At 39.2% G+C, this 22,430-nt stretch overlaps 2 protein-coding genes across 7 annotated transcripts in view; one reads left to right on the forward strand and one right to left on the reverse strand.

Annotated features, from left to right (window-relative positions):
• LOC5567724 (UPF0565 protein C2orf69 homolog) overlaps positions 1 to 4,886 on the forward strand; it is a 106,134-nt gene extending 101,248 nt beyond the window's left edge. For 2 of the 4 annotated variants that reach the window (XR_002500814.1, XR_002500815.1), the window contains exons 4-7: positions 2,599 to 2,831; positions 2,899 to 3,040; positions 3,101 to 3,991; positions 4,161 to 4,886. Coding sequence is in view for 1 of the 4 variants with exons in the window: in XM_021846572.1 (XP_021702264.1) it covers positions 2,599 to 2,831; positions 2,899 to 3,040; positions 3,101 to 3,895 (1,170 nt within the window). In the remaining 3 variants the exon portion in view is untranslated. Of the gene's footprint in view, positions 1 to 2,598; positions 2,832 to 2,898; positions 3,041 to 3,100; positions 3,992 to 4,160 lie in introns of those variants that run through there. The other 2 variants (XR_002500816.1, XM_021846572.1) reach the window with 2 other exon arrangements.
• Positions 4,887 to 15,522: 10,636 nt separating this feature from the next.
• Positions 15,523 to 17,414, reverse strand: LOC5567723. Of its 3 annotated transcripts, none has more exons than XM_021846614.1 (3): positions 17,061 to 17,414; positions 16,796 to 16,994; positions 15,523 to 16,007 (listed from the first exon to the last, which is right to left on the reverse strand). In XM_021846614.1, the coding sequence occupies exons 1-3, from the start codon at positions 17,215 to 17,217 to the stop codon at positions 15,671 to 15,673; spliced, it is 693 nt and encodes a 230-aa protein (XP_021702306.1). In that variant the 5' UTR covers positions 17,218 to 17,414; the 3' UTR covers positions 15,523 to 15,670. The 3 variants fall into 3 exon arrangements, with proteins under 3 accessions (XP_021702306.1, XP_001657629.2, XP_001657630.2); XM_001657579.2 differs by having other exon boundaries at positions 17,088 to 17,413; XM_001657580.2 differs by having other exon boundaries at positions 16,796 to 17,413.
• Between the last annotated feature and the right edge of the window lie 5,016 nt (positions 17,415 to 22,430).

The raw sequence follows: 22,430 nt of genomic DNA on the forward strand, positions 1-22,430 counted from the left end.
TTTGTAGAACATAGTAGGCCAAAAAATCTAAAAAATAAAACACTCAAGAGCGACGACAGCTGAAAGGCTTCTTTGTCAAAGTTACCATTTTTGCATTCGTAAATCGCATGGCAGGTACGATGATACTCGCATCACTGCTGTTGGTTGCCAAATCAAAGTGATATTGATAGCTCGCAACTGATATTAATATTGTAAATTTTGCACCCTATTGGACGCGACGATTTGTAATCGTCGCCGGTGAAACCGTCGCCAAAATCGTCGCCAGCCAAGCAACCGCTGTGAATTTGACGTTTCACCAGTCTAGCCAACACAAAGGCAAATCACCTCCTTTGATTGGTTTGCTGGCGACGATTTTTTCAGTCTGTTCGAAAGTTGGCAGCGCGTTTTGTTGCGAATGAAACAGACAATAGTTTATGTAAATCAGCCATACGCTGTTATGATCGATATTGAGCAACTCTGATCATTTGCTACAACTTTGCTGAACATACCAACTCACGATTCGTTAAAATAAAGAAGTTGGCCTCTACTTCACTCTTGTGATCATCGTAAAATCAAATTACAACTCTTCTGATGTGTAGGTTTCATAAGTGTGGCCCAATAACTGATAAACTAATTAATTTGTTGATTTTTTATGATGTGACGGGACGTAATTTTTTGTCACTCTATAAGAGCTCTGAGAGAATGATAAAATCGACCCGTTAATTCAGGACGAAGTTGTGAACTCCTAACATCGCGCCAAGACTCTGAGGTGACGGTTAATTCGCCTCTGGATTACCAAAGATGTGTTTTATTGATTTCATCAGATTTTTTCCTTCTTTTGCACATAGGCTATTCTTTCTAGTTATATTGGTTTCATTACTATTGACAATAGTTCAGCTTATATTTTAATTGGGAATTTTACCTTCTTTAAATCATCGGAAGTTCTTTGTAGTTGTACTGATAAAACTATTATATGCATTACACTTGCCTTAATTTTCATAAGAGATTTTTCCTTCTTTAGATCATAGGCTGTTCTTTCAAGAGTGAAGTATTTCTCATAGTTATTCATATTAAAGCTTATAATAAGGGTATCAGGGGTAATATGCACCCCAGGAGTAAAACGACTTTTCGGGGATTCTATAACTATTTCAGAAAAATTTAGACATTTTTCTGGAAGTTGGATTTGTAAAATCAAATGTCATCACATGATCACTCCTATCCGCCCCTGACGAATCTTTTTCCAAATTTTTTACAAATAATCATAAAAGGCACCGTGGGGTTGTTTTGCCTCAAGGGTGCAGATTACCCCAGATTTTCTTACGTCTTATTCAAATCATTTTTTTTGTACCTCAACTTGGGTGAGATGTCATTCTTCTCCAAGTTTAAGATTGCAACATGTGAACTGAACTTTGTACCGTTGCTTGCGTATAGCAATAAACGACTCGGGAAACACTTAAATCAAAGAAACCAAGACTTGTGGTTGCTAGAACCATACATAGTACGATTCGAGGGATCAAAGAAACCCGATCCAAAACCTTTTATGTTACTTTCAAAAGCTAACTACAAACATCTGCAGGTGGCTGTCACCGCTAGCAGAGAAGTGAATAACTGCTTACATTTAGGATGTTCTTCTTTCAGCACGAACTGTTTCATGAACTACTACTAAAAAGCTAATTATGCGTATATCTATGATGGTGTAACCTTCTTCATGAGCAAGCTGAATATGTTCTTTGAAATTCATTATTAATCCATGCTAACAATAGTTTACTTTTGTTTTCAATTTCGGCAGAACGGCATTCGACCAAATGACCCGGAATCTAAAATTCTGAACATATTATCAGAAGCAACTATGGCTCTAAAATCAATAAATCGAGACGAAAACCGCATGTCCGCCCAAATTAGCTTCCTGGACCAGTGTGCACTGGTTGATCGGGTTCGTTGAAAAAAACGAAATGTTATTTAAAAGATAATTGTAGCAGCAATGTTGCTGCATTTTTTCTTCTGTTTTTCAAAGTCATGACCTTGTTTTCAATTTTTAATTTGAAATTATGAAATATTGCGTCACTGATTGACACCCTAGTTCATCTTCTGTTATCCTGTTTAGTCATGATATTTATCTAGAGATTTACCCTTCTTTTAAACATAAGGTATTCTTTTTAGGGTTATTGCTATAGTGATTCGACGTGTTATTTTTTATGTAGGAATTTGCCCTTCTTTTTAACATGACTTATTCTCTTGCGTAATATTACAACAGTGCTATGTGAAAAAAGGAGTTTTTGCATTATTATACCAAATAACCCTTACTTTTCAGATAATTTGATATTATAACAAATGTCCGATATGCCAAATGACCTTTACTTCACATATGGTTTGATATTATGCCAATTGATTCCTACTTTACACATGGCTTGATATTATGCCAAATGTCCGTTATGCCAAATGACCCTTTATTTTCACATTGTTCAAAATTATGCCAAATGACCGTTATGCCAAATGGCTGTTATGCCAAATGTCCTTTATGCCAAATGGCGTTATGCCAAATGACCTTATGCCAAATGGCTTTATGCCAAATGACCCAGACCCTAGATATTCATTGATATCAATATTGATTCATTCCAGGACATCCCGGAAAAGATGGAAACCAACAGAGACAATAAAAACTACATCAAATGGAACCTGGAGAACACGGCCTTGCTTCTGAGGGATTCATTTCCGCGGGCCCATATCGTTGTGGTGCGTCCCATGCGCATGGAGTACAGTACGTTCAGTTGCTTCGACAACTTTGTACGGGGCAACAACGCTGGCATTCCCGATCACACTCCGATGCACTTCTCTTTGCAACATTTGGAGGAGTTAGTATCTTGTTGTAAATGCATTAAAATAAATATGTAATATGTTTTTTTCTATGTACATCAACAGATTGCTAATCAATTTAACGAAAAAGTTGACGAAACCAGTTCTGGAACCTGATCTATTGCATAAGCTTATAGCGGCTACGAATTCTTCCTTATGTGAAACAGGTTTAGAAGGAAGTCAAGAAATGGACGTTGATGTTCTACAGGTAAAGTTTAATAATTATAGTAGAAGTAGAGAGTTATAATTAAAAATTACCTTTTTTCAGTCGGACATTCAAAACAATACAGCAAATTCAGCTTCATCGTCGGTAACGGGTTCCGGGGCTAGCAATACAGATATTAACGATTTGCTCTGGTGGCGTGAGAGTCTCAATCTAGACAAAGCAAACCTCGCATTAATGGGTTTCAGCAAAGGATGTGTCGTTCTCAATCAATTCATCTACGAGTTTCATTACTATAAGACCCTTACCCCTGACGATAGCACAATGATGCGATTGGTTTCCCGAATAAAAGACATGTACTGGCTGGATGGTGGCCATGGCGGCGGCAAGAACACTTGGATTACCTCGCGAAGTCTCCTAGAGACGCTCTGTCGGTTAGGTATCAACGTTCACGTGCATGTTACGCCATATCAGATCCAGGACGATCACCGTCCTTGGATACGCAAGGAGGAGAAAGCTTTCACGGATTTGCTCAAACGCCTGGGTGCTTGTTTCGATCGACACTTGTATCCAAGTGAAGCCAACTCAACAAATCTGTTCACCCACTTCGAAGTACTCAATCGTTTCCGGCAATACCAGATCAACGTTTTCGCACAACAACACTTGCAACAGCAACAACAGCAACTAACCGCAACTAACTTATCTACCGCGTTGGAAGATACTGTCCAACTCCAACAGCAGCAACTACAATCGCAATCAGAATTACATCCAACAGAATCCGGTGAAACGGTTACCTCTGGTGTAGAGCAAATGATTACCGATACCGATCCAGATGTGGATGACGAGAAATTAGCTGCTGCCGTCGAAGACGATGAAGACGATGAAAGTGGTACCAAGTAATCGCGTGACGTATAACTAATCACCAATTCAGCCAGCGAATTTACAGTTTCTCTTGCGATAAGTTTTCGCAAAACCAGTGATGAATGCTTTATAAAGGTAAGTGGAACACTTCCGTTTTAATTGTCATCCTTCATGAATCACATTTCAGACTCTATTCGATGCTAAGGATCGATATATTTGAGTTAAATATCGAACCAGATTATTGTAATGCGTTCTGTGCAATAATGCAACTAATTGGGCTCTTTTTTCTTCTTCTGTTCAACAGAATCGTTTCTCATTTCGTTGTTTTTGTGAAACGCCGCCGCATTATGATTGTATGTGATATATAGGTGAAAATTGTACAGTTTAAGCCTATATTAGCAAAACCAATCATGCCATTATATTTTGCATAAAATTTATTGCGTGGAAAAAAACAGATGGAACACAGAATAATTATATTTCCTTGATGATAGTCTTTATTTTAGATGAATAATAATTATTATTTTGAAATTGTAGTTCGCAAATCAGGATCATACGAAAAATTATAATATATTTTTGTGACTTTCTTTCGATCGCGTAACGTTTAAGTTTAGCTGGCTAGGCTAGGGAAGGCGTAAGTATCCGAGTTTTTTCGGATACTACGGTCATGACGACATACTACTACAATTATTTCAGAATAGTCTAAGTGATAAAACAAAATCGACACAAAAGTATTCAATTTGGATTGATATTTAGGAATGGATGGCAGCAATGCTGTATTTTTCAGAACAAAAAAAAAATGATTAGTACATCATTACTATGCACTAAATAATAACTGCTTTTTCGGCAATCAGTCATAAGGAAAATTTTACTCGGAAACAGAGATCATAGATTTTTAACTGTCGGAAAAAATAAACAATCAAAAACAAAAAAGTTTTGCTGTTTAGGATGAATGGTAAAAATTCATGTTTGCTATGGAAATAATGAATGTAAAATTGAAGCAAAAATGAGAGGTTTTCACGTTTGAATCTAATGTGTGAGTGTTTGAGTGATTAGAATTTGAAAGATATCCTTTGTTCGCAGATAGAAACAACATTCGCCGTCCATTTATTCGTTATTGGTTGTCTCATACTCAAATCTCAATGGTTGAGCTCTCCCGCAAGAGCCAATGCATTTGAGATACTCCGTTGAACTGGTTTGGACCCTGCTTTTAAAATGTTCAAATCAAATTTTTTCGTTGGAACATTTTCAATACAGGAAAGTTGTTTATCTATTACATGTTTGAATGTTTCAGCTTATATAAAGTGACCAGACGTCCCGCTTTTCGCGGGACAGTCTTGTATTTTGATCATTTGTCCCGCACAATGTCCCACATTTCACTCGAAACTCCTTCGCTCTTGCTATTTATCAAACTTGTTACAATTTGTGAAACATTGCCGATCATGGACCGATACATATGCGATGTTTTGATCGTGCTTCTAAGGTATGTCACATTTTTTCGGCTCTGCGTATGATTTTAATACGGCTGGGAAAACAACAAATCGGATGGTGTGGAATCAAAAAGGATGATACGAGTAAAGCTGAGATTCTTTTTTATAATAAGTGAATTTTGTCGTGTTTTAGATCAAACGTAGTTTTTTGAGCTCTTGTACCCGAAACCAGAAAATCTGCAAATCAAAATGAATCGTGTCGGAATATGGGTGCAAGTGTTGTATAGTGAATGCGGGAAAAGCGAATATTGAAAGCCTTAAGAGCAATGAAGAACATTTTGATTGAATTAATGCAGATTGAACTGTATTTTGGTGAGATTGTTCCCTACTTTATAATGCATTATATTTAAAAATATTTCAATTCACCGATTCTCTTTTTGCACGTGCAAACAAATTTTCCGCAGTAAATCCGAAACATCATGCAGAGAAAGTAACATAATTTTTCGACAAAAAGATTGTAAAAAGAGAATGGGACGAGAAGAATGCAGAGCGAACGATTATGCTGTAGCAAGGCACCCGTCAAAACGTGGAACGATACAAACATCTGGACAAACATTTGAAAAGGGCCCAAGAGGTCTTGAGCCTTTTTTTAGAAACGTTGCTGTTGAGCCCTTCTTAGCCCGCCCACGCAAACTAACACCACTATCAGAAAGATTGGCGTTAGCTCTTCCTGATAGTAGTATTGGTGAGCGTAATCGAGTTGAATTGGGCTCAACAGCGTCTTGCAAAGCCAATGTTTACCAATGTCGATGTGCCCTTTTGAAATGTTTGTCCAGACATAAGCGAAGACAAAAGTGTCGCGAATATCAAGTCCCTACGCACCACCTATTCATCGATTTCCAAGCGGCCTATGATACCATCGACCGCGAGAAGCTATGGAAGATTATGGACGAGAATGGTTTTTCCGGGAAAATGACTATCAACGCAACGATGGATATTGTACAGTGCTGTGTGAAGATATCGGGTGCATTATCGGACCCGTTGGAAACATGCAAAGGACTTCGACAAGGCGATGGTCTTTCCTGCCTCCTGTTCAATATTGCACTAGAAGGTGTTATGAAACGGACGGGCTTCAACATGCGGGGCACGATCTTCAATAAATCCAGCCAATTCATATGTTTTGCTGACGACGTGGAGACTGTCGGAAGGACGTTCCAGGTGGTTTCTGAACAGTATACCAGGCTGAAGCGTGAAGCAGACCGGGTTGGATTAAAGGTAAATGCGTCGAAGCCGAAATATCTGCTAGCTGGAGGAACCGAGCGCGATAGAGCTCGCATTGGCAGACGCGTGATGATCGACGGGGATGAGTTCGAGGTGGTGGACGACCCAGACAACCAGAAATTGCATGAAAGTTCACGTTACAACTCGTTTATTCATACTAATTACATCAAACCCGCAAAACACCGTGGATAAACTCGTCAGATTGATGACCTTCCTCGCATAAAACACTTCTTTTCTGAGTTCTACTTGTACATTTTGTTTCGTCTCGTACACTCGTACAAACAAAATCGGATCACTCCGTAGCAGCTGTCAAATCAACATTTGTTATCACAAGTTAAGTCGGATAAGATCACAGGTTAGTTCGGTAGAAAATTTATACACTCGCAATGTATGTTATTATTCATCACATAATGTATGCACTCATATCGCCTCCGTAGAAGGCCTTTTCGCGACATCTTATAAGTGAAATGTTGCACAAACAAAGCCTCCAGGTGATTGCGTTATACGTACATTTTGGTTGTCTGGGGAATTTGTCTACCTCGGATCATTGATAACGTCGGATAACAACTGCAGCAGAGAAATTCGAAGACGTATCATTGTAGGAAGTCGTGCTTACTACGGACTCCACAAGACCTTGCGGTCTGGTAAACTTCACTTCCGTACTAAGTGTACCATGTACAAGACGCTGATAAGACCGTTAGTACTCTACGGGCATGAGACGTGGACAATGCTCGAAGGGGATCTGAAAGTGCTAGGAGTTTTTGAACGACGTGTGCTTAGGACGATCTTTGTCGGAGTATGTGAGAACGGCGTATGGAGGAGAATAGTGAACCACGAGCTTGCGCAGCTCTACGGTGAACCCAGTATCCAGAAAGTCGCCAAAGCTGGAAGGGTATGATGGGCGGGTCACGTTGTGAGAATGCCGGACAACAATCTCGCAAAAATGGTGTTCACCTTGAATCCGGCCGGTACAAGACGAAGAGGAGCGCAACAAGCTAGGTGGTTTGACCAAGTGGAGTAGGATCTTGGAAGTGTGGGGCGATCGAGAAACTGGAGGTTAGCAGCCATGGATCGAGTTAGTTGGCGTAACATTGTGACGCATGTCATGTCTTGAAGGACGTAGTAAAAAAGTAAAAATGTAAGTAAGTACTGTAGAGGACTACCGGTCTAATGAGCGTTTTGTACATCGTGCATTTGATGCGGGCGTGATTCTTTCTTGACCGCAGTTTCTTCTGAAGCCCATAGTAGGCACGACTTCCACAGATGATGCGCCATTGTTTTTCACTACTAACGTTGTTGTCGGCCGTCAGCAAGCATCCGAAGTAGACGCATTGGCGTAAATACGGGGTGGGGAGAGGTTTCTAGGGAGGTCTGCTACCCCTAGAATAGTTCAAGCCCCCTCCAGAGTATTTAGGATCTCATCCTAAGTATGCATCTTGCTTAAGGCATTTTTTATCAAATGGTTCAAGTGAGGATGGAGAGATGCGGCCACGAACCGAGTATTGTGGCGTGAAATTGTTGATTCCGTGTTATCTGTGTAGATGTTAACTAAATAAATGAATGAAATGTCTACCGGCGATCATGCACATTGTTTTGCTGATGTTGACGGTAAGTCCAATCATCGCTGTCTCCCTTTTAAAAGGCACGAATCTTCTACGGCTCGACGATTAATTCCGATCAAATCGATATCGTCCACGGAGAAATATTTTTACCTATTTTTTGAGTTTACTTTACCCAAAATTAAGTATATCGATTATAGTTTCAACCCAAAATCTCTCGGTTTTCTCTTTTTCCCACATGAATGTTGTCAAAAAATAGAGAGAGCTGCATCTACCCAATGGGGGTACTTTGGCCCAATAAGCCAAATTTGGGTAAATGCAACTTTTCTTATGTTTGGGTGGAGAGAACTCAATTTTGCGTTAAATCAACCCAAAATTGAGTATATATTTCTTATGGAATTAAAGCCAAACTACCTAGTGGGGACCTTGGAAATTTAGCCAAAATTGAGTTATTGGGCTCAACTACGGAATTGCGTTGAAACAACCCAAAATTGAGTTGAATTCCGTCTCCGTGTCCGTTAAACCTAGGAGCATATGCGACCGTGTCACGATGGTACCGCTTCTTTGAACGCCTGTTCTCCTAATAGCTACTTCGAGAGCAATGTTGAACAAAAGGTTCGAAAGCGCATCTCTTTGCTTCATTCATCTAAGATTACGAAGGAGGTCGAAATTTTATCCGCAACCCGCACACTTGATTTCGGTTTGTGTTCTATCATTATCTGCCACAACTTATTACTCTTTACCGCCTTAAAATGAATGAACAGATGGTGAGTCTGCAAGTTGTAGGGGAAGGCGGGGTAAGACCGCCCGCCTAAGCAATTTAATTCATATGTCAAAATCAAGATTTAATAAATCCTTTTTCGACGCAGCATGTCGTTTTTTGAAGCCTTAGGCATGATCAAAAAATATCACTGGTGTCGTATTTGTAAAAAAATATTTATTTTTTGATACTTTTAAAAGTAATGTCTTATCACGATTATTATTAGCGACGGGGTAAAACCGCCCACCCACGGGGTAAAAGCGACCACCACAATTGTCGTACACAATTTTGCGAAAAAATATATCACTTCCCTATGATTCTAAAAAGTATAATGTTCTATGAATTCTACATTGATTAACGGGTATACTGAATCATTTTTAGGGTTAAATTATTGAAAAAAAATAGATATATACTTATTTTTACCTTGAGACACCCATATTTTGGAAAAATATGTGGGTTTGGCTTGTATTTATAACAAAATAGATTTCATTTTACTTGAACAGTAATGTAAAACGTAGTTACAACTGTCATGTCTACCTATCTCAAGTGATATTCCTCATGACTCTGGTACCTTTAACTTGATAGTACCTACGGGATTTTTGAGCTATAAATACGGGCTGCCTCATGAAGAAGAGACTTCCCGAACTGTAGACTGATTAACATATTATTTTATTCTTTATTTACAGGATATAAAAACAACTTTTAAAATTAAAGACATTTTTTTGTATAAATTAGGGGTGGCGGTCTTACCCCATCAACAGTGGTCGGTTTTACCCCGCTTGCAAAATTTTCACAACTATGGCCTCATTTCAAAGCTAAATATTTACAATTCATATTTCACTTCACCGAAGCATATTTCACATTTATGTTGATGCATGGACGCCGTAATTAGTTATGTTTTTACAAAAAATCCCTTCCGAAATGCTTAAGTGAGCATCTGTTAAATTTAGTTCAAATTCAATATCGACGAGCAGAAACTTTGTTTTTGATATTTGTTAGGAAAACTTTAATATAAATACATATCACCCTAAATGGTTCGGAATGTCAAAAATCTTGTGTTTATGGAAAGTGCTTGGTGAACTTTTAAGAAAATCGCCATTTTCATGCCAAACTGAAGGTGGTCCGTCTTACCCCGGCGCACAGTGATGCGAGAGCGAAAAATAGTCGAAAAACTGAGTTGCGCTATTAATTCCCAAAATATTGTTGTATTTTTATATGATAATTGAATAGTCTTTTTCCAAATATGAACACACACTCGCACACGTATGACACTAGTCTTAAATTGAAGATTTTTCGATCAAGTTTCGGTAAATCATAGACTCATCTTGCGCAACATATGTTTTCTGTCGTTTGACTAACCTGATTAAATGTGACAATTATGAGTACGGTAATATATTAATGAGTGTAATGAATACTTCTGTTTGGGTGTCAATCAAAAGGCATACTTGTTTGAAAAAACATTTCATAATATACTAATATAACGATACTGAAGGATTCCATTTTCGAACCATTTACTAGCAGGGCTCAAGTGCCGTATAGCTTGACGAAGCCAAATCACATGTTGATAACATAAAATTCCGATATGTTAAGAAATCACCTAATAGGGGGGTAATCATACAATGATGATAAATAGATCCAAAATATGAACAATCTAATCAATCAGAGTAAAGAAGCCCGGACCTTCGCAGTACTCAACTCCTACAACAGGAGTAGAACCAATGTGCTAGCTGGGAGAGAGATTACTAACACTCGATCATCTCTAGGCCAGTCTCGATACATCTCTAATTTTCTGTCACCGGAACGCAATCTTGCCACCTGCCCTGAGGAAGCCCCTATCCTACTCACCGCAGTCGAGCCCCTCCTGCCAGCGACCATCAGCCGTGCCGGTCCTGCGTGTGAGTCTGGAGAAGGGGTCTTCCAAACTCCCAGTAATGGCAAGTACAAACATAAAATGAATTTTGCATCGCCTGAAAGCATTTTGGTTTCCAGTCAGCCTTCAAATACATCACCTTTGCTTCGAGTCGCAACGTTTCCAACCAGTTCATCCACGGGACGCACAATTACCGCCAGCCTCGAGGAAGCCCCATATCCTCCCAACACAGTCGAGCATTTCCTGCCAGCGGCCTGCAGTCGTCCCGGTCCTGTGTTTGGGGAAGGAGACGGGGTCTTCCAGACCCCAGCAACCGGCAAGTATATTCAGCTAACAACGTTTACGCCGCCTAAAAGCATTTTGGTTTGCAGTCATTGCGTTCCACATCGTTCAACTCCAACGTTACCTTTCTCCATTTCATCACCGGGACGCACACTTGCCGAAATCTCTGAGGAAACCCCTGATCCTCCCAACACAGTCGAGCCATTCCTGCCAGCGACCTGCAGTCGTCCCGGTCCTGTGCTTAGTGTGGGAAACGGGGTCTTCCGAACTCCTAATATCGGCAAGTATGATCAAATAAAGAATTCTGCATCGCCTGATAGCTTTTCGTTTTCCAGCCAACCTGAACGCTCTTTTCCATGGAATGGAGTTACTTCTTCCACGCAACAGTCGCTTCACCGTTCCGTTCAACTGCTTTCCTCTAATGGAGATACTTCATCACCAGGACGCAAAATCACCGTCGGCACTAAGGAAGCCTCTGATCCTCCCAACACAGTCGAGCCTCTCCAGCCAGCGACCTGCAGCCGTCCCGGTCCTGTGCTTGAGGTGGGTGACGGGGTCTTCCGAAGTCCGAATGTCGGCAAGTACCATCCGCAATCCAATGCTTCCGCACCTGATAGTAATCCCGTTTCCAGTGCTGCCGCTGCTCAACAAACTGCATCCGACGTCATAATTTACTATCAAAATGTTGGAGGAATGAACGGTCTGATAGACGACTATTATTTAGCCTTTTTGGACCACGGCTATGATGTCATAGTCTTGACCGAAACGTGGCTTGATTCTCGAACAGTTTCGAGCTACATTTTTGGAGAAGGATACGAGGTATTCCGCTGCGATAGAAATACGAATAACAGCCGCAAAACGGTTGGAGGTGCTTGTGGGAGTCCATACCCGGCTTAAAGCAAGTCTAATCGAAAACGATTCCTGGATTTCTGTGGAACAAGTTTGGGTGGCTATTCAGCTTAGCGACCGCAAGCTCTATCTATGCGTGGTATACATCCCTCCGGACCGGACTCGTGATATGGATTACATCAACACGCACTGTCAATCAATCGCCGTCGTCTCGGAATATGCCACCCCTAGTGACGAAATGATCGTTCTTGGTGATTTTAACTTGCCAGACATCGCATGAACTCCAACCCACAGTGGTTTTCTGTGTCCCGATTATCAACGCACTTTGCTCCACGTTGGTGCTGTCAATCTTCTTGATTGTTATAGTACTGCTACTCTGGCTCAGATCAACCACGTGATGAACGAAAATGGCCGCTACCTGGATCTCTGTTTCGTGATTGGAAATATTGCTCCTTTCATATCGACGGCCCCTACACCTTTGGTCAAGATTGTTTCTCATCATCCGCCGCTAGTAGTCGCCATCGAAATCAATGTTGTTCGTGATTTCATCTCTAGTCCATCGGTTGTTGCATATGACTTTCGCAAAGCTGATTTCCGTAGTATAGCTGAATTGTTGTCCGAGACAGATTGGGATTGCATTCTAGATATAACGGATGGCAATAATGCAGCACTAACCTTCTCTCACGTCCTGGCATATGTCATTGTGAGGCACGTTCCCTGAAAAGTCATTTGGACCGATTCACGTGTTCCGTGGATGACCAACGATCTTCTTTTGCTGAAGAGGAAGAAGAAAGCAGCGCTCAAACGGTTTACCAAATTTCGCACATGGTCATCGAAATGCTACTACGTTAGACTCAACTATGAATACAAGCATTTGAGTCGTTTCTGTTTTCATCGTCATCAGAGTAAAATACAACTCCGACTAAAATTGCATCCCAAATCCTTCTGGAATTATGTGAACGAACAGCGGAAGGAAGTTGGTTTGCCATCATCCATGACATTCAACGGCACTACTGGGTCTAACCTAGAGGAAATCTGCAATCTGTTCTCAAACAAATTTGCAAGTGTGTTTGTAAACGAACAAATTTCCGTCGATTCCATCAATACCGCGGCCAACAATGTGCCTTTGGCAAATCAAACGCTTAGCAGCATACACCTTACTCAAGAAACGATCTCGAAATCGGCATCACAGCTCAAAACTTCGTTCAAGCCAGAGCCAGACGGTGTTCCAGCTGCTTTTGTGAAAAGAATGGTCGGCAGCTTGTTGGAACCGCTTGTCAAGGTATTTCAGCTTTCGCTAACCAGCGGTACATTTCCGACTTGCTGGAAAACAGCCGAATTGTTTCCCGTGTATAAGAAAGGAAGCAAGCGTGACGTTAACAACTATCGTGGGATTACATCGTTGAATGCTGTAGCTAAGCTGTTCGAGCTGGTGGTCATGGATTCGCTAAGCGCACACTGCAGACAGTATTTAAGTGCTGATCAACATGGATTCACTATCGGCCGCTCTACTACTACCAACCTGCTATGCCTTACGTCGTACATCACTGAGAGTATGAATGTTCGGACCCAGACGGACGTGATTTACACCGATCTATCTGCGGCATTCGATAAGCTAAACCACGAAATTGCAATCGCCAAACCCGATAGGCTTGAAGTTGGAGGTAGCCTTTTGAGATGGTTCCGCTCTTACCTCACCGATCGTCAATTAGTGGTAGCTTTAGGAGAATATCGATCACCCTGCTTTTACGCGTCATCAGGCATACCACAAGGCAGTCATCTGGGTCCGTTGATTTTCCTTTTGTATTTTAACGACGTACACTTTGTTGTGGAAGGGCGTCGACTGACTTTCGCAGACGACCTAAATTTTTTTCTGCGAATATGATCAATTGAAGATTGCCGTTATCTCCAGGACCAGATAAACGTCTTCGCTGGATGGTGTGATCTCAATCGACTATTCGTCAATCCAGCAAAGTGCTCCGTAATCACTTTTTCACGGAAGAAACAGCCGATAATCTTCGAGTATAGCATTTTTGATACGCCAATCGAACGAGTGCAGTGCGTTAAGGATTTGGGTGTTCTGTTGGATTCGCAACTGACATTCTCCAATCATATCGCTTATATTGTCGATAAAGTTTCAAGAACGCTTGGCTTCGTCTTTAGAACTGCAAAGAATTTTACCGACATCTATTGCCTGAAAGCGTTATACTGTTCCCTCGTTCGAGCAACATTGGAATATGGGTCTGCGGTCTGGAGTCCGAACTACAACAACGAATGCGAGCGAATCGAATCAGTTCAACGGAGATTTCTTCGTTTTGCACTTCGGAGGCTACCTTGGAGAGATCCTTTACGCCTTCCGAGTTACGAGAGCCGCTGCCAACTGATCGACTTGCAACCTTTGCGAATTCGAAGAGACGTTTGTAGAGCTTTAACCGTCGTCTATACTCTAAACGGAAGAATCGATTGCGAAGCTATCCTGCAACAAATGCATCTGAACGTGCAACCTCGTCCACTGCGGAATAGTTCGATGATGAAGCTTCCATTTCGTCGCACCAATTATGGATTGAGCAATGCTGTTCATGGTCTGCAACGTGTTTTTAATCGTGTGGCGTCGATCTTCGATTTCCATCTGACACGAAATATGCTTCGTCGTAAATTTTCTAGTTTTTTCGCTGGCCGGAGGAACTGAAGACATATTTTAAGTTTGAAATGTTTTACGATCTTGACTTTTTCATATTCAATGTTTTGTCATGTTTGTTTTGTTAAATAATATGTATTTTTGTTTTTATTTTTAATATCATTAGAACTATACATAGTCTGTTGATGTAAACCTAAATATATAAATAAATAAATAAGAATATGAAAAATCTATTTCAAGACTTTTTTCCATGTTTTGTATGGAGAGGAATCACTGTGCGGCGGGCGCCGTCTTCCCCTATTCCCGGAACTTATCAAGGATTTGTCGTCTCCTTTCCAATATCCTTAGGCAAAACACTTCACTACCGTTATATGTATGACTGATTCATTTTCTGTGGATCTTGCATCATTCATACGTGTTGTGGAAGTCTAGAGTAGAAGCAAACCTTAAGGTGATTATAAAACGAAGCCAAACTTTGAATTTTCATGTGCACAAGACTGGAGAATCTGACAACAGTTTGCGTTGAAAATCAATCAAATTACTTGCTTGCTGGTGGTCACCAATGGGATAAATTTTCTACGCGGAACGCTGTTTGGTTATCTAGTCTTGTGGTCTTAAAAATTTGAGGTATGGCTTCGTTCTATAATCACCTTAAAGAACCTTCTGGTCAAAAATGTTGAAGCTGAGATTAGGTAGCTGCTAAAGATAAAAACATACCAAAGCTTGGAATAGAATCATTGATAAAATAAAATAGAGCAGAATGTAAAGAATCATTTGAATCTAACTGAAAGACTAGCTTGAAATTGAATCAAAAGATGAAATATAAAATAAGGGGCGAAGTATGTTAGTAGAAAAAAAACAACGTGTCAGATATGAGAAAAGTCTGCAAAATCTATGTACTGGAGCCGCACAACTTGTTAAAGATTTATTGTTTTTCTCAGGTTAACCATGTTGCTCCTCATTGTCATCATCTTTTTTGTATAGGATGTACGACAGGCAATGCTATAAACTAGAATAATTTATTCTCAACATACGTACATAATTCATCCCCAATCACACGTAACAAGCATCGTATCATTCCGAAAATATACAATCCCAGCTTTGATTCAGTAGAGTGGCATTAGGAATATCAACAGTTCACTGTTAATTTAGTGGGAGAACTTCTCCTTGCAGGTGTTTCGACAGTTGCGATCGCTTCGAAGCCACTCATCGGAGCCGTCGCAACAGTCGCAAACGCCATCGTTAACCCACGAACTGGGAACTGATGCGTATCCACCACGACCGGTTTGATGGCGTTTCTGGAAGCGGCAATAGAAACGACCTTTCTCGCAAGCATTAGTTCCTGGTTCGTCGCTTCCATCTTCGGGACAGTCGCAATAATCATCGTTGATTCTGCTCCAACTTATTTCGCGGTTTCCATTCAAACAACGGAATACTACGGCGGTACGATCCGAATATGCATCGATATCACGCAATCGTATGCCCCTGAAATATATTTGCAATATAAATTAGTTATGTATGCTATATTATCACGGTATTATAGAACTTACATGTACCTCCAATCATTTTCACTAAAAGTTGATAGTCAAGAAAAGCTCGCGGTAAATAAAAAAAAATATGTTTGTCTTCCTTCCACACATGCGTTCATTGAGCATAATTTCCACCGACACAAAGTAAACATACTACAACTCATAATATTATCATTGTTATCGATTCTCCTAAATAATTGGAATCATTGGGATTCGTTATTTAACAAATAGTCAAGTTTTCTTTATCTATCTCTATCTTCATAGTCTCTTCAATATTAAGATGTGGAGAGTCGACTGTATATCCAACTTATAGAAAATTGTCATGCATAATACAAAGCGTTCGTATAAATAACTAGCAGTTCTAAACTGAAAAGTTAAGTTTTTGAATATAAAATGCGGTATACTGTCATGGGCTGGTCACTTAATATAAGGACAGGAAGAAATTATGCTCAATTTGATACATCCGATGATTAATAATTATTCGTGTCCAAACCATGTCAAGTTGTTTTTAAGCCGTTGAAATTTATCAAAATTAGTGTAATCATTATTCTAATATAAACACGTATACAAAAACAAAAATTAACTTTTTGAAAATTTTCGCAGATGAAAGATTTTTTAGTAGGTATGTAGCAAGCATTTCTTAACAACCAAGGCAAAGTTTTAATGAACAGAGATTGGAGGTTCATATAAATTCGATAATATGTATGTTTCAAAACACCGTGATTACTTTATAAACAAACTTACCTTAAAATCTTCTTTTCGTAATTCCCGATTTTTTCAACATAAACGTAGCGACTGTCTTCGAAAGCACCGCCAAGTCCAGTAATGCTACTGCTGCTGACATTACCGCCAGTCGCTGCTCTTCCTCCGCCTTCATCCCGCACCTTGTTGTTCCCTGCATCATCTATCGGTTCTGCTGCGACTTTGGCTGCCTCCTCCTTCCCTATCGAATTAACACGATGATCATTATTAGCCTGATTTGGGGCAGCTTCTTTCCGGACGAGCGCACCCGTCCACGAATCCGTTTGCAACTGACTGATGTAAAAGATCTGGTAGCCGAAAAAGACAATGGCCATCAGCAGAACTCCCAGCAAGGTCATTTTTAGCTTTTGCTTGTAGAAGGGCTTGTAATAGATGTTGTCCCGTTTGACCCATGTTTTACGCATATTTGGCCCTATGTGCTAATTATTGAAGGCAAAATCACTTAGGAATATGTGAATGATTTTATATTGACTACAAATGCTATGATTAAAAATAGTAGGATATAGAAAAAATTGACTAAATTTCAGTTCTCTTGGTTTATCACTGCGATGCTACGTATTTACAACACTTCGTGATTTTGATAGACTTTTGAATGCAAATCAAGCCTCGCGTCAAGGTGACGTTTACCTCTGGTTTGCAGGGGGATTCCATAAATGATAAAACAATATTATTTAAAGTATTTACCTACAATGTTTTTAAACATTATTTAGCAATATGTTTGTTTTTGTATCGCTGGTAGTCTCTGGCGGTCAAGAAGAACTGGTGAAATTAAGCAAATGTCTATTTGAGGTGATTATAATACGAAGCCAAACTTTGAATTAATTAATTAAAAATCATCAGTTTCAAATTAAGACAACTGTTTGATCAGTAAACGATTAATACTCAAAATGTTATTTGCATAGGGGTGATCGGGGCAATATGGGCCGCCTAAGGAAAACGTCATGAAATACATAGAAAAACAGCAAAAAATATGGTTTAAATGCAAGTGAGTTGTACTATAAAATGTTATCTTCCATGTTACGTCGATAATTAATGTTAACATCAACTTGCAAATTATGTCAGGGACTTTTTGGAAAACCATGTTTTTCTACGTGGTCACCAACCATATGGGGCATTATGAGCCACCTCATTCAATCGAATGATTTTTATTTAAAACAGTATAGAGAAGAGTTAGTGGTGAAAAGTACATTTTTGGAAAGGAAATTGTATTAGCTTTGCTTCAAATAATTGATTCTAGCGGCTTATTTTTTAAAGATGCATAATACATAGTAAACAGACCATGTTATACTAGTACTAAATTGCGATACTTGGTTCAACGTATTTTTAGCAAAGTGTTCCACTTGTAATGGTGCATAAAGATGGCTATGCAGTAAAAAAATAATCTGATATATTTAGGCAATGCATTTTTATGTTCTGCTTAAATCTAGGTGTTTTATGTTTTGCTTAAATCTAGGTGGCTTATTTTGCCCCGCCCCTTCATCTTGAGAATAATTTTTTTACGAACAAATCTAATTTCGCTCACGAACTGTTCATTATGATTAGAAGTTTCAAAGGATTGGTAAAATTTACCATAATTATAAATATAATTGTCTTATAGGCTTAATTAAAAACTGCCAAAATTATAAGCTTTTCATGACGAAGGACAAATTTGTACATTTTTGTAAATATCTTGAGTGTTCAAACGAATATTCTTACGGTTTTTATTGTGGTGGCTATTTGAGGCATCCTTTAGCAGATCATAATGACACTAGACATTAAAACACTGTTTTTGAGGTCAAAACCGGGGTGGCTCATATTGCCCCGTATGTTCATATTGCCCCCATTGCCCCTACCTAATCAAATAAAATCTTGTTACACTTTTTATATCTTAAAACTTGTGGCTTTCATCATGATCACAAGAACATTCATATACAGTCAACTCTCCTTAACTCGATATTGAACATTGAATTAGGGAGGTATTTGTCTTTGCCATAGACCAATCCAGTTGCTGCGTAGTAGTGCAATGTTGACAAAATTTTCTTTGTTTGCTGTGAGAACTGTCACAACATTGCTTTTGTTTGCTGTGAGAATCCAAATATAAACAGAATTGCTGCAAAACAACCACTTCCTTGTTGGACTGCCGTTGACCGAAATCGACTTGTGTATAAGATTGATTGTGCGTTGGTATTCGTGGCAGTTTGCTTGGGGACCTATAACTGCATAGCTTAATAGTACTATCGCTTGTGACAACTTTTATGAATGTTCCCCACATGCCTCATCGGCCCAACACACCTTGCCGCCGATCACAGTGTGCTTCGTCACGAAATAATTAAATAAAATTTCAGCAAGATGTTACTTTGATTGCTTTTTGTGCATTGTGGTACAATTTCTCGCGACTTATAAAGCTCTAAAAATGCTTCAAAATCGTTGCAATTACTGCTAGAGTGCCTATCTAAATCTATCTAAATTCACTCTAGTTATTGCAAATCGTTATGGTGTCTTCTGCGCGATTTTTTCTGATCAACTAAGTACCGTAATCCGGGGCAACATTGATCAATTTTGTTGTATATTTATTTAAAAGGAAATAATCCCCTGTCCTTTGGTTCAGAAAGGGGTATGGGCGCGTTCTGCCAACTCGGTCGAGGCAGATTTCTTGTGTGAACAAGTTACAACATGGACGTTCTAAAGTGCCAGAATGAAGTGTTGTGCTTGTGGGGAGCACTTGAAGATGGGATGGAAGGTCATTACTTCGCGTTTGTGCTTTACTCCTGCTTATCTTAAAAGTTATATACAATAACCGACCATAAGTTTAACAATCGAAATTAACAGTTGCAAATACAATAATCGTTCTGAGTTCACTAACATGTCGTCGCGTTAATTTTATCATAATGATCTTTTATCTACATCCGTCGAACCATTCTGAATGGCCGTTGTGAGAATATCACCAAGAACTTCTCACATGCATTAAAGCTGAATTATCCTACATTGAAACATAGAGGTTTTCGCTCTTTTGGATTCATTTTTTGTTGTTCGTCCTCAGTATTGTTGAGATGTACTGAATGCCGCACTTGGCGTACAGTGATCATTGCCATGGAGTTTCTCGTAAGCTGCATGGAGATTGTTATCATGGGAATCCAAAGAGCGAATTTTCTATGATTTCATTGTAGACCAATACAGCAATAAAGCATGTAACAATCACTAACATTTCTTCTCTCTTTATCCTTGTTTTCATATCTAACCCGCCATTACAACGAGGAAAAATCCATTGGAGAGGAAAGACATGACAGCGTATTGGCCGAGAAAAGATAAGTATCATGTTTTTGTAAATATTCTTATTACTGATTGCAAGGTGAATCAGATTAACTAAATTTTTAACTAATAACAAACTTGTTCCACAGAGCTATTTACAAAATACCACCCAAAATCCCTCCTTACCCATATCCTTAGGCAAAACACTTCACTACCGCTATATGTATGACTTATTCATGTTCTTTTGACCTTGCATCATTCATACGTGTATTGGAAGTCAAGAGTAGAAGCAAAACTTAAAGAACCTTCTGGTCAAAGATGTTGCGTTGCCTACTAACCATTTTCCAAAACCCCCCGGTGTATTATGGACGGTGTGAGTTTTCAAACTTATGCTGGAGACTTGGCCCCTGACCCCCTTGTACATCAATAAAATAAAAAAAAAAATATTTAAAAGGAAATAATTAGAAAATGCCAATACTACCAGTTTTATATTTTTAAACGAGCACTGGCTCCCATCGCTCGTGACCCCCGAAGCCTAAAAATGCGGTCGCTGGAACACTATTTATAAATGTAGGGGAAAGTGGGGCAATTTGGCGACCTTAAGGAAAAGTCGAGAAAAGTGCTGAAAATATTCTAGAATCCTCAAATTTTTGCATGATTTTAAACAATTTCTAATTAAATACACTAGATCCTTATGATTTCCGTTGTCGTATAAAGTTCACGAATGAATGAGTGATTTTTCAAAATATGTCATTATTCGAGTCGATTAATCAAAAAATTCAATAACTTTTCACAACACTTCAAAGTTATTACACGCAAAATGATGATGCGCCTTCATATATACTTAAAACAGTAAATGTAATTCCTTGTGATAAAAAAAAAAAAACTATAAGCAGAAAAGAAGCTTCTGGAGGAAATCTTATAAAAGTTGGTGGAGAAGTATTGTGTGTGTGTGTGTGTGTGTGTGTGTGTGTGTGTGTGTGTGTGTGTGTGTGTGTGTGTGTGTGTGTGTGTGTGTGTGTGTGTGTGTGTGTGTGTGTGTGTGTGTGTGTGTGTGTATGTGTGTGTGTGTGTGTGTGTGTGTGTAATCCATCTAACCCCCACTGTCCGGCAGTGGTATTATGGAAAAAAGTTTGGCATAACATTTTTGCAAAAAGCTTCAGTCCGGGAGTTAGAAGGTGATAGCTCTATTGCAGATCCGGTGACCCATTTCAGAATGGCTGGAGAGACACGTCCATTCAGAAGTCACTTTCACTAACAACAAGCCCCGCATGTATGCATTACCGTTGTCAAATGGATAATGATGATGCATACACACTTCCTGTTTCAAAGATAGTTACTTTGAAACTGGCGCGTATTTAATAATTGGGTACCGATAATAATGTAATCAGAACAATCTCACCAAAGACGGCGTTGTCATCAAATCGAATCAGCAACAAATTTGATATGCATTCCCTTCTCCTTGTGACGCACATACCACTTATCACAACCAATTAACACAACTAACAAAATCACTTTTCTATTCTTGAATCTATCCGAACTCTCGGCCTAGAATCTTGAATCTATTGTACTGTCGGCCGAAAAACACATTCGCGACAGATAATCACGTGGAATCATTTCGAACTACAATTCGGATGGCGTATCACCAGCCAATTCGTCGGCAAAATCGTGGAAAAGAAGAGCACGAAAAAAGTGTGACAAGCAAAACAAAACACGACCGTTCGCGGCAACGCCTACTCTTAATGTTTTTCAAAAGTTGGTGGAGAAGTATTGGAGTGAAATCTGGAAAAAATACGTCCAATTATTTGAAAAGAAAATTGTACGGAAACCTCTGTTGAATTATTAGAACCAATTCTCCGAGATAGTTCTTCAGCAATGGTTGGAATTTTACTTAAAAAAAAAAACTTAAATAAACGCACAACAAAGTGAATAAAGTAAAAGTTTTTGCTCTGTTCATTCATACGACCTATAACTTTGATCATGCAAATAGTCGAATATGATCTTAAAAAATCATACTTATTTCGGTTCAAATTAATCAATTCAGTGGCCTAGAGTTTACAAAAAAAAATTCATTGAATATCAGGGAAAGCCAGGGAATTCCTCAGGGACACCCTGAGATATTTATGATCACAGATCACAGATGATCACAGATTTTTCAGATACAAAAGATTTTTGGACATAACATGAGTTTTGGGCACGATTTTTCTCAAATACTTACAGAAGTATTTAAAAACCAAAAAAAAAACAAATTATTGTCATCTTGTTTTTGTTGTAATGTCTTTATTGCAAAGTGTGCAGTTAACTTGTTAGTAAAACAAAGATTTATTTATGGTATAAAAATATTGTTTCGCAAAAATGCCCTGAATCAAAAAAGCCGAAAATAGGATCC

This window comes from Aedes aegypti, chromosome 1 (assembly GCF_002204515.2).
Source record: "Aedes aegypti strain LVP_AGWG chromosome 1, AaegL5.0 Primary Assembly, whole genome shotgun sequence".
Classification (NCBI taxonomy): Eukaryota; Metazoa; Arthropoda; class Insecta; order Diptera; family Culicidae; genus Aedes; species Aedes aegypti.

Coding starts and splice junctions, on each gene's coding strand:
- LOC5567723 (XM_001657580.2), bottom strand. CDS start 17,217: ATGCGTAAAACATGGGTCAAACGGGACAACATCTATTACAAGCCCTTC. Junction 16,008..16,795: donor TACGAAAAGAAGATTTTAAG/GTAAGTTTGTTT, acceptor AATATATTTCAG/GGGCATACGATTGCGTGATA.